At 44.3% G+C, this 12,524-nt stretch overlaps 1 protein-coding gene across 2 annotated transcripts; it reads right to left on the reverse strand.

Annotated features, from left to right (window-relative positions):
- Window positions 1-784: 784 nt before the first annotated feature.
- SUV39H2 (SUV39H2 histone lysine methyltransferase) lies at window positions 785-10,979 on the reverse strand. Of its 2 annotated transcripts, none has more exons than XM_064142600.1 (6): window positions 10,900-10,979; window positions 9,631-9,776; window positions 7,993-8,664; window positions 6,066-6,212; window positions 4,266-4,395; window positions 785-2,852 (listed from the first exon to the last, which is right to left on the reverse strand). In XM_064142600.1, the coding sequence occupies exons 1-6, from the start codon at window positions 10,919-10,921 to the stop codon at window positions 2,743-2,745; spliced, it is 1,227 nt and encodes a 408-aa protein (XP_063998670.1). In that variant the 5' UTR covers window positions 10,922-10,979; the 3' UTR covers window positions 785-2,742. The 2 variants fall into 2 exon arrangements, 1 of the variants encoding a protein (XP_063998670.1); XR_010302149.1 differs by having other exon boundaries at window positions 2,772-2,852; window positions 4,266-4,421.
- Between the last annotated feature and the right edge of the window lie 1,545 nt (window positions 10,980-12,524).

Below are 12,524 nucleotides of genomic sequence, written 5' to 3' on the forward strand. Positions count from 1 at the left end.
GAGTTTTAAAAATGACACAGCATCCCGTTAGGCTCATTCACTTGCTGCAATCCAAATGCACTGTGAATATGCAAATAGGATAAATACTGCTCAAGACTCTACCTTGGAGCCTGGAGAGATGAGTTTACTTCAAATAAATACCAAATGCTTATCTGCCAGCACATAAAGAAAGGCCCTTTATTTATCACATGAGAGCTAACACCCTTATCCTTAACTGACAGCAGTGTTATTCCAGTGCTGCTAGTAACAAACTGCCCTGGAAAAAAGGCAGAGCTGAACTCAAGTACAACTAGACCTTTCATCTTTTAAAGTCTATTTACTTGTAGTTTTAATATCAAGTGGGAACAGGCATAGCACAGGTAAACAAAGAATGTCAAACCAGGCCTGTGCCAGCCTGCACGGGTGAGCCCAGAGAAACCGGTTTGGCACAGAATCCGTTTCTTGCTGCAGCCACCCTGACAGGGCAGGCTGCAGACCGAGGAGCTGGAGTGCAGATTCCATCCCCGTGGAATGCATTGCTGCATCAGGTCACAGGCAAGAGAGAGAGCACTAATGACTCCAAATGGTACAAGATCATCTGGAGCTTGCTAATACGAAAACTCCACATTTCACTTCAAATATATATATATATATTATATGTAACAAAATTTTGTTGGAGTTGTGGCATAATTAAAACTGACTAGATTCAGCATTTATTCAAGTGTGTGTATACTGGTGAGCCTAGTAATGTCAAACACTTAAATCTAAGCCCATACTCTCCTAGTCATTAAACTATAGGTACCTATTTCAAGGTATAGTTCTTTGTATTGTAGATTACAAAACTTACACAGTACTTCAATGCCCCACACTCTTCACCACAACCATGAAACTGATTTTGGCTAGTAGCATTAAAATTTCACATCCTGCCATAGAGCCAGATCTTCAGTGCAAATGCCACTGTGCTTCTAAATGAACAACCAACCAGCCTCTTTTATCCCTCGAGACACTCTTTTTGGAGTGCTAGTAACCAACATGAAATTTAAGGCATTTTCTAACAAATAAAGTAAACTTATCTGCTGGGTACTTGACTTCATTTACCTGAGCCAGCAGCTGTGCACCTTATAAAGGTAACTAGCTGACCTATGATACATAGCTAGCATCCATTTATGCAGCAATGTTATTCTGCCTGATCCAATCAACATATACATGGGTTGTAAGCAATATGCAAGGTGTTTTTTTTTCAAACTAGAGAAGGGTAGATTTAGATTGGACATTAAAAAGAAGTTCTTTATAATAAGGATGGTGGAACACTAGAACAGGTTGCCAAGGCAAGTGGGTGGATGTCCCATTTCTGGAGATACTCGAGGTTAGGTGTTATGGGAGCTCTAAGGAACCCAATCTAGTTGGGCACGTCCCTGCTCACTGCAGGGAGATTGGACTGGATGACTTCTAGAGGTCACTTCCAACCCAGTGCATTCTATGATTTTACAAGCTTTAGATCCACAAGAATAAAGCAGCTGGATCACTCATAACTACCTCAACTGCTCTTAACTGTTCTGAAGCCAAGTAAAACTGATCACAGACTATGAATAGATCAAGATAACTTTAAGATGATCAGAGGAAAAAGAAAAAAAGACGACTCAGGCAGCTGAAGAATAGTACATTTCTCAGCTTTTACATTCAAGAACATCTTACAAATGTCTACAGCAAATGGGTATACATCCCCTAGCCTAACTTCACTGAAGTTAACGTTTTTGCAAGTATCTCAAAAGTCTGTCACTAGATAAAAATGTCACAGTATGTAAAAAACTTAAACTCAGCTGTGAACACTATTCCCAGGGTATTTCTGCACCTAACAGATAACTGAGCATGTCTCCATAACGTATCAGCTCTGTTACACCACGGCTGCTCTCTCTGCTTTCTTATTTTATCTATTTCCAAACTGTAGCCAGAACTTTGTTTTAGCAATGACTGCCAAATTTCTGCAATGAAAACAAACAGCATATGTGACCACTGATAATCCAGGATCTCCACCTTCTCTCTAGAACTGCAAATCTCCTGTAGCATCTTAACTCAAAATTTTAACAATACAAGTCAAAAAACTTCTATATGTAAAATTTCTAATTAACAGAGCATCAGCAAAAAAAATATTTTGAGACCTTCATCTTACATCTGGAATCTGCTAAAACCAACCACGTTACTTGCACGGAATTCATTGGACATTTTACAGCTTGTATTCCTGTGAACCTTCATTTAGACACTGTTCAATAACTGTCCTTGATCCTTCACCCAAGTGCTGTAAATATTATTGCTAATCTCTTGGAGCTTTTCTTTATACATAAAAACACTCATGAGATCTACCAGTTATTATTTAGCATTGAAATCAAATGCCTCCAAACTTTCAAAGGTACAGAAAATGCTTAACATCACTTCATCCCACTGAAAGGCCTACAGCTGTAAGCTCACTGAAATATTTCAACCAGGTACATTTTAAAGAGTTGTCTTCACATATGTATTACTGCTTCCTAAGTAACAGATCTAGAAAAATATTTTTTTAATCTCCATTGTAAGTTCTGTATTTGCCTGAAACACTGCCATCTCTTTCTTTGGCCAATGCCATTTCACTTAAAAATTCTAATGCCTTGTTTTCACTGTACTTATTTACAGTAAATGTAAGAATACTTGAACATATGTGTGAAAGAAGAGTCTTCTTAAAACACATTTCAAAGAGAACAAAGTATTCATGACTTTGGATACTCAAGCTCAGTTGAGGTAACCTCTGCAGCACAAGGCTCCACATTTACAGACAGTTCTGATCCTCTTTTTGGATGGGCTGAGTCCATCAGCTGAGTCTGAAGTCAGATCTATTGAACCTGTGACACAGAAAACCAAAAAAAGTCTTAACAGACAGACTGAAACCACACTACCTGTTAGAATGGCTTCAAAAAGCCTTCTACTGCCTCAGTCCTTAACGTTGTGAAGCCATGCTCAAATTCTGCCAACACCCATGGTCAACCACTTGGACAACACCGAGCAGACATCCAAAGCTCAACACACTCCAGTCTTGTACCCTCAAGCCTGTATCCATACCAACTGGCTGAGAGTGCAGCCTGCCTTGAACAGCAGTGTCACAGCCACTACAAAATAGGCAGGGATATTTTCCATTAGTTTAAGTTACTCAAAGCCTCATCCAACCTGGCCTTCAACACTGAAGGGAAGGGCAGGCAAATATCAATGAGTCATCCAACAGCCCAGGTTGGAAGCGCCCTCAAAGGGTCATTTGGTCCAACCTCTTGTGGGACAGGGAGCCTAGATGAGATTATCTTGCACTCTATCCAACAGCATCAGGAAAACCTTTGGTGATGGCATTTCAATCATGTCCCTGCAAAGGTTGTTCCAGTGAATGATCTCATCCTAAGAACATTTCTTAATTACAGAAGAACCAATAACATTTCACCAAAAACTTCTGTTTTCCAAGGTCTCTGCACAATGATCAATGAACCCAACCCAGCAAAACAACAGACACTGCAATTCACAGAGAAGGCTATGGTGCCTCAGATCACTCATCTGCTACAACTTTTTCTGTAACTATCAGTACCAGATTTCTTAGAAAGTTGTTTTGCTTGAAGGGACAATTTGAATAAAGTTTTTTTCAGTGGTAGCCTGAGCACTCCTTTGAGCATTCCTGTGACAAACCTTCAAAACAATTGGCCTTGTCAGTCTACAACTACCTGAAGGGTGGTTGTGGCCAGGAGGAGGTTGCTCTCTTCTCTCAGGTGGCCAGCACCAGAACAAGAGGACACAGCCTCAAGCTATGCCAGGGGAAATTTAGGCTCGAGGTGAGGAGAAAGTTCTTCACTGAGAGAGTCATTGGATACTGGAATGGGCTGCCCAGGGAGGTGGTGGAGTCACCGTCCCTGGAGCTGTTCAAGGCAGGATTGGACGTGGCACTTGGTGCCATGGTCTAGCCTTGAGCTCTGTGGTAAAGGGTTGGACTTGATGATCTGTGAGGTCTCTTCCAACTTTGGTGATACTGTCATACATTCCAGCTACAATCCTATGCTGTGAGCTAGGAGTGCTGAAGGAGGCAATGAACCAGAAGTGCACACAAAAGCTGCTGGGTGCAATCCTGTCTCCATTACCTATCAACTAGCAACAACTGTTCAGAATCCACAGAGCTGTTACGTAGATACAAAGCCCAACACAACGTGCTACCATCAGTCAGGCTGCCACAAAACCCACCAGTGCCCAATCTTCCCACAAGAGCAGTGTTAAATTCTGCAGACCTTTCATCTGATAGTCGAAAGTCAACTCTTCTCCAGCCTTGATGGTTCGTGTAGAGAACAGCGCTATTCGGGGAAGACGCAAGTCGAGGTTATCAATGAAGACATTGAAGACTTGAAGATTTGGGTCACACTGTAATGCAAAGACCAACACGGTTTCTGTTAAGAAAAACACAGACTACGTTTCATGGAAGCAGTTAAGTAAACCAGGGTCACAGGAAAGCAAGAACTGGGTCTTCGCTTAGTGACACAAGTCTAAAATTAAGTCACCTCCTGAAGTCAACAAATCATATTCTTCCAACAGCATTACGGGAGAACGTTCATAGCTTAACTCAAGTCCTTTCAAGAAGGCAGTACACATGCTACACTAACATACAATAGCCTAGTAAGAAAAAATAAATTAGGTGCATTCAAAAGATGACAACAAAAAAAAGATGACAAAGCGAGCATAGCTATATCCCAAGGCTAGTACTTACCTGTAATATCCACAAAAAGAATTACAGATGAAAGAAAAGAAAAAAACACCTACTTTCTGCATTTAAGTACTGCTTCCCAGCCAGACACAGTATTTTCCTACTGTGCATGAATTTCATATGCTTCTGAATTATTTGCTGTGAACTGGGAGGCAGGAGGAGGGTCAGTAACACTAAGCAGGAACTAGAAACCACTTTTTTTTTTGATTCTCAGAAGTCAGTAATCACTGGGACAGTTGTTGAACTTAGCGTGCTTTTTTGCTCTAACATAAAACACAGAATCAACCAGGTTGGAAGAGGCCTCCAAGATCATCCAGTCCGACCTATCCCCCAGCCCTATCCAGTCAGTTAGACCATGGCACTAAGTGCCTCATCCAGGCTTTTCTTGAACACCTCCAGGGATGGTGACTCCACCACCTCCCTGAACATCCCACATTAAAGAATCAAAAGTGAAGGCAGACATTCAGTTGACACTGAAAAGTAACAACACTGCACCCTCATTTTCAAAATTAAAGAGCAATTGACTGTATCAAAAACTCTTCTTCATCTTTCTCCCTGGTGAGCCCATGTGAAACACAAACTTCATCAGTTCACAAACCTGAAGACATGAATTTTCTGTATTTGTAGAACATTGACTGTGTGCATCACAAACATTACATAGTAAGAAATAACAACTTTTAGTTCAGGAATCTTTACAGCTGCAGTTCAGCCACCCTGTTTCATGTACTTCAGGCAAACAAGAAATAAAACACTACAAAAATTTCCTGTTTAAAATTTACTTGTAAGTTCTTTACCAGATTCTATGATTCTATGGTTTAGGAGAGAAAAAAGGGAAGGAAAAAGAAATTGATAAATCAAAAAATAAGCCAAAGAAAGCATAGGAATTTTCACCATTTTCTTCTACTAATATTTGAATGATAAAATTCATCCTGCCCTGCCACAAAATAATGCATTAATTTCTGACACCTTTGACTCTTTGCTACATACCTCTTACACATCAGGTGTTTTAGTTACTTGGGAAATAATACACCAAATCAACCCTGTTTTGGCTGTCTAGAACCTGCAGATTCAGTGAAAAGCCCAGTCCTACAAAATGCCCACTTTGTGCAGTATCTCACTCTCAAATTTTTGCAGGCAGTTCTACTCCAAGAAAGTCTGAGTATTGCATTATATTTATTATGTCATCTAGCTGTGTGGGCTGTTCTGGTATGAGATAAAATACTCCAGAAAAAGCTGTGAATACTGTAAGAAAATGTTTACAATAGTAGAAGGCATTTCTGGCGCTCGTACAATAATCTCCGAATTCCCAGTATATAAAACAAGGTCTTACACTGTGATTCACAAAGTGGGACACATTTCCATATCGAGCTGCATCTACTGTAAATTCATCTGAGTCATAGTCCAAATCGAATAAGTATGTATTTCCCTGGTTGTCATAGAACTGGCCTCGTCTCTCTGCCTCCTCACTTGTAATCACCTAAAATAAAACAAAAAAAAAGAGGGATAAAACCACACCTGCATTATATTATTAACTATTACCAAAAAAACAACAACAGTAAAAAAATACCCCATTCTCCTTTTGCTACTGAAATAGCATTCCACCTCTAATGAATAAAGAACACATACATGCAGCTAAAGTCATCACTTAGTGACTGAAGCTTCTCTGTATACAATTTTTCTACAGATAAAGCACAGCACTACCTTGTCTTGGGGAAAAATAAAATGCCAACACTTTCTATGAAGAGTTTTGGTAACAGATACAATCAGCTGTTTCTACCTGAAATTCCTATACAAATGATTTTGTCCTTAGACCCAAAAAGTCTCATGGAAGTCACATAAATGTATAAAGTTTCAACTTTCTCCCTTTGCACAAAGGCCAACACGTATGAGTCCTTATATCCCAGTCACACTGACAGTTCAGTGTTCCTCCCTCTTCTTGCTGTTTTTTACTGCAATGAAAGATCCCATTCATGGCAACTCAAGATACTTGTCCTAGTTTAGTTTGCTTTTCCAGTCTGTAAGACTCTCTCCATTTTTCCACTTCTTCCACTGTGGGCAAAGAGAAGAGTTAATGCCATTTGTCTAGTGGCCAGCCCAGCCCCAGCCCTTGACTTCGCAAAGCTGAACCTGTGCAATAGGCTAGCAGGTACTGGCACAAGGTAGAAATTCAGAAACTCACCAAAGGAAGGGAAGAACTACAGTCCCTTTGAACAGGAGCAGCAGCTTAACTTCATCTGCAGCCTGTTATGTTTAAATGTGTTCTGTTGTGCAGACTCAGCAATCACCATGTTGGCAGCAAGACAGGTATCAGATGTGGTGGACTTGGGCAGAAAAACCCTCTAAAATCTTTGTGACAGATCACATTTGAGAACTTACTCAGCAGCCAGGAATAAGTGGATTCAGATGAAAAGGTAAAAACGCAGAGTTTCCTTTAAGCAACAAAATTACACTATCATTTCTGCATTAACCCCTCAACAGAGATATTTTGGATGAGTGACCTCTTGTATGTTTAGAAGAAAGGTGTGGGCAGAAATTGAAAGTGTTGAGGTAGGAAGCATGGAAGAAATACAATTAAGCCATCTGTATGAAGTGACATAAGGAATTATTTTAAGTCAACTTGGCAGCAAGGGAGATTTGTGTCAGAAATTCAACAGACAGGATCAGAGTCTGACAGGAGCTACTGATGTAGATCCTGAAGCAAACAGAGGGGCATAAAGAATCTCAAAAATAACTCAAGGTTGTAACATGACAGGTCTGTTTGAAATAGTGACTGAGTAATCAGATCACGTCCAGCCTCATTCTTGCTGTTAATAAAAATAGATATGTTTGGAAATACTGCCTTAGAAGTTCCAATGAAACAGAAAATGGACTCACTGAGGGACTGGATGAGAAGTTTGGCCACAACTGTGCCTGAAGAACAGCAAAAACTACAATTAGAAAGATGACCAGGGAAGAATTAAGAGTATGACTGCCATGACTGAAAAGAAAGACTTGCCCAGAGAGATACTATCAGGGGAAGGTACCCAAAACAGTTCTTCAGTGACACAAATGGGTAAGCATTTTTTACACTCAATCTTTTACAGCTTCTCTGAAATGGTGGAAAGTTCTGGATAATATAATTTTGCTGTCATCTTCAATGTCTATTTACTGTATTTCTCAATTCAAAAGTAGACTTATCTATTATACAACAGAAGCCAACATTTCCTCCAACATTTCATTTACTGTAAATGATTTAACTATGTAAGATAGATACGTACCTCTCCAACATACTCCATCACAAAACTGTTTGTTTTAATTTCCTGGAGTGTTTTCACTCCCCAGCCACGGCCATTGTTAGTTCTGAAGATGCAAAGAGAATATGGTGTACCTTTCTGTACTATCCTATTAGGGCAGTCAGGTCCACACCTACAGAATGAATTGCATTCATAGATGGGCAAGCCAGGCTGGATTTTCAACTTCTTTCGCTTGTTGTAAGCCAAAATAAATCCAGCCTCTTTTGGGCAGCACTTCTCAGCAGGGCAGTCAGTGCATTCACAGCCAGTCGTTATTCCATTTATTACATTTATTCCTGGAGCAGGTTTATACTCATTAATGTAGTAGAAGTCTAAAGGAGGGCCTTCAAGGTCCACAGTGTTTTCTACCAGAATCATGGCTTTATGATTCTTCTTCCTGTTGAGCTCTTCTTTCCACCTCTGCAGAGCTATTCTTTGCTTAGCCTTCTTTACAATGTAATCTGCAATTGCTGGTTGTAAAGCTTTAACATGGTTTCTCACTTTCAGTGGTTTGCCTCCTCTCACCCGAGACAAGTATTCATTCTTGTCCCTAAGGAAGTTTTGAAGAAGCAATGGACACTTCAGGTTTTTCTGAGGTTCCCAAGTATTTGAAGACTCTGGCCATCCTTTCCATTTCACAAGATAGTATTCTGTGCCCTTGAAACACAGAAAGAAACACAAATTTAGCCATGTTTCCTTTTGCTGAAACCAAGCAGCAGAGTACAGAAACAACACAAAAGATCCCTAGAAAGACAAGGAATGACAGAAGGTCTTGATGCCCCCATAACAATTAGAACTGGGAGAAAGAAAAATCAAGTCTTCTGTTTGTGAATTAACTTACAGCACAACTTTGAGTACTAGATAGATCATCTCTAGAGACAAAGAAACAAAACAGCTGTGATAAACTCTAATTACTCATAGTATACCTGAAGAAGGCTGGTTTGTTAAGGCAGTTACGTAAGTTATATGACTCATATACACAAGCAGAACAGAGTTGTATCATATTCAGAGGAAAAAAATCATTATAAACTTAGTGGGAAAAAAAACCCTAACGATCGAAAAAAAACTATTTGTAGTATCAACCATCCTCCAAAAGAAGAATCCATTCAAATCACGCAATACCATATTTATAATCAAGAAGCATACAGTTGGCACTCGTTTTTAAAAGGCCAAACAACTGAACAAGGCCAAATCCTGAGACTGAATTTCACTGGCATGATGAAGCCGTATGAATCCAGCTGCAGCATATGGCCCAAACTCTTCATCAGACTAAGAGTCAAGAGAGAAATAGACTGTTACCTGCAAATAAAGGAGAAGCACTGTACCACACACCAAGCTACAACCTAAATGCAGCAGCATTTTGCTTAACATCTAGATAGTCAAAAGTGAAACATTTCGTATTCTAGCATCTGTAATTTCTGGAAAAGGCCTTCCTTCAGCATACTGAAAGCAGCAGGTACATTGCTGTCTGTTTACAGATCAAAGTTTGAAAGATACTTCATTCGACGTCAGCAAGAGGTTTGTCCTCACAGTCTGTTACTTTATATTATGAGCAAAACTACCTTTGGCTCACTTTCAAATTTCATCTGAAAGAGTGATCAAATCAGTCTGTGTTTCTCTTACCTCTTCTACCTTGTAGTCACATAAATATTCCACCTCATATCTCTTTAGACTCCTGTTGGTGATTCCAATGGATTTACATCTGAGATTTTCCTTCCTACATAATTCTTGGAGGGTCTCAAGTGAAGCTAGACATGGCACATACCAAGCTACAATAAGAAAATTAGTAAAGAATCCTATTTAATGTCTCAGCTAAATAAAAATCATTACTCCTTATCCCCGAGTCCCCAAGTTATCATTTGTGATAGCAGTCCACGAGTCACTTGTACAACCAGTGTCTCAGAGAGTCAAATTCAACTCTTCTCTGACAGGTAAAGCAAAACCCATCAATGATTCCCTCCCTGCACCTTTATTCTGTACAGTGTGTACATACATAAAGCACAAGCCTTCCGGAGAGCAGAGACTTCCACAGGTGAAAGCTGCACTGCGAAACAAATAATTTTCCTGCAACTACAGCATCCTGTAACTGAACTACAGCAACGAGACAATATCCATTCCTTAGAAATGCCGCTAAATATCTGTAGTTAGTCAAGTTGAACCGAGAACTTGCCATGCAACCATGGTGAGTTGACGAGGGAAGAAAGGTCCACAGGGCTCATCCAGAAAGGGTCGCGGGTGCCTTGTCAGCTAGGCGGGAATAGAGAGACGCGACACTCCGCATAGCGAAATGGACAGGCCAGCTCCATGCCGGAGCATGGGAAACACAGCCGCGTGGGAAGGGACAGCGGAAAGATGAGAGCCGGAGCCGCGCGTTGCGACGCGGCCAGGACCGTGCCTCCCATTCCCAGGCGCAGGCCGGGGCACCGCGAGGCATTCCTGCCTCTGTACCCGCCAGCAGCGTGCAGGGCCCCCCTGCCCCAGCTCCCAGCCGGTAACGGCAATGGGTCGCCCTAGAGTACGCCTCCGGGCCACACCGCCACAAGTTTGGAAGACGAAAAGTGCGCGGACGCCCTAAGCCCCCAGAGCCTCGCTCGCCCTCCTCCATATTTACCTCGGACGCTTTCCCTACCCTCCTCCCCCGGGCAGCGGACAAAGCCCCCTTCAAGGTAGCGGGCAGGGTCCCTAACTCTTCCCGCCCCGCTGCGGCCCAGCGGCTGAGACATGAAACAGGGCACAGGGGGAGCAGTCTGAGCGGAGCTGAGCGAGAGGGGACCGCCACGTGCGAACGGCAGGCCCTCCCGCTCAGCCCCATGAGAAGGGAAGGGAAGCCCGAGGGAGTCGCTCGAAGCGGCCCCGCGCCCAGCCGCGCCGGCACCGCCGCCGCCGCCTCACCTCCTCGCCAGTCCTCCCCCATCTTGGCGGGCTCCCGCGCGAGGCCGCAGGCGCCAGCGCGCTCCCAGCCCCGCGCGGCCCCGCCCCCCTCCGGAAGGGAGCGAGCGGCGCCGACGCCCGCCCGGCTCCGCCCCGCGGCGCGGGGAAGAGTTTTGGCGGGCGCCCCTCAGCCCAGCGCTCTGAGGCAAATGTGGAGGCATTGCTCTGTGCTCACCTCTAGCGCCTCAGCCCAGCGCTCTGAGGCAAATGTGGAGGCATTGCTCTGTGCTCACCTCTAGCGCCTCAGCCCAGCGCTCTGAGGCAAATGTGGAGGCATTGCTCTGTGCTCACCTCTAGCGCGGGGCGCCGCGCCTCAGCCCAGCGCTCTGAGACAAATGTGGAGGCATTGCTCTGTGCTCACCTCTAGCGCGGGGCGCCCCTCAGCCCAGCGCTCTGAGGCAAATGTGGAGGCATTGCTCTGTGCTCACCTCTAGCGCGGGGCGCCGCGCCTCAGCCCAGCGCTCGGAGGCAAATGTGGAGGCATTGCTCTGTGCTCACCTCTAGCGCCGGGCGCCCCTCAGCCCAGCGCTCTGAGGCAAATGTGGAGGCATTGCTCTGTGCTCACCTCTAGCGCCGGGCGCCCCTCAGCCCAGCGCTCGGAGGCAAATGTGGAGGCATTGCTCTGTGCTCACCTCTAGCGCGGGGCGCCGCGCCTCAGCCCAGCGCTCGGAGGCAAATGTGGAGGCATTGCTCTGTGCTCACCTCTAGCGCCGGGCGCCCCTCAGCCCAGCGCTCTGAGGCAAATGTGGAGGCATTGCTCTGTGCTCACCTCTAGCGCGGGGCGCCGCACCTCAGCCCAGCGCTCTGAGGCAAATGTGGAGGCATTGCTCTGTGCTCACCTCTAGCGCGGGGCGCCGCGTCTCAGCCCAGCGCTCTGAGGCAAATGTGGAGGCATTGCTCTGTGCTCACCTCTAGCGCCGGGCGCCCCTCAGCCCAGCGCTCTGAGGCAAATGTGGAGGCATTGCTCTGTGCTCACCTCTAGCGCGGGGCGCCGCACCTCAGCCCAGCGCTCTGAGGCAAATGTGGAGGCATTGCTCTGTGCTCACCTCTAGCGCGGGGCCGTGCGTGGGCAGGCACCAGCACAGCGGGTGGACTTCTGCCTTCCCTTCAGAGCTGAAAGAGCCACAAAGGTCGGTCGCAGATATTTATACAAATGTTTTAATTATGCTGTTAATCACAGCACACTTCTCAGAAGAGGTACTTCCTATTAATAAAGCTAGGCAGGACTGGATGGTCCTTTGAGCAACACTGGCCCATGATCTTTAAGATCCCTTCCAACCCAAAGCATTCTGATTCTACTCCACTCATGTGAGACCTCACCTGCAGTACTGAACACAGCTCTTGGGCCCTCCGTACAGGGAAGCCATGGAGCTCTTGGGTTAGGGCCACAAAAGTGGTCAGAGGTCTGGAACACCTCTCAAGAAAAATGGCTGAGCTGGTTGGGGTTGGTCAGCCTGGAGAAGGCTCTCAGAAGGCCTTGTGGCCTGTCGGTACTTATAGGGGCCTATAAAAAAGCTAGAGACAGACTTGCTTGTTATGACAGGACAAAGAATAACGGTTTCAAACCAAAAAGGGACACCTAAACT

The sequence above is a fragment of the Pogoniulus pusillus genome, chromosome 4 (assembly GCF_015220805.1).
Source record: "Pogoniulus pusillus isolate bPogPus1 chromosome 4, bPogPus1.pri, whole genome shotgun sequence".
Classification (NCBI taxonomy): Eukaryota; Metazoa; Chordata; class Aves; order Piciformes; family Lybiidae; genus Pogoniulus; species Pogoniulus pusillus.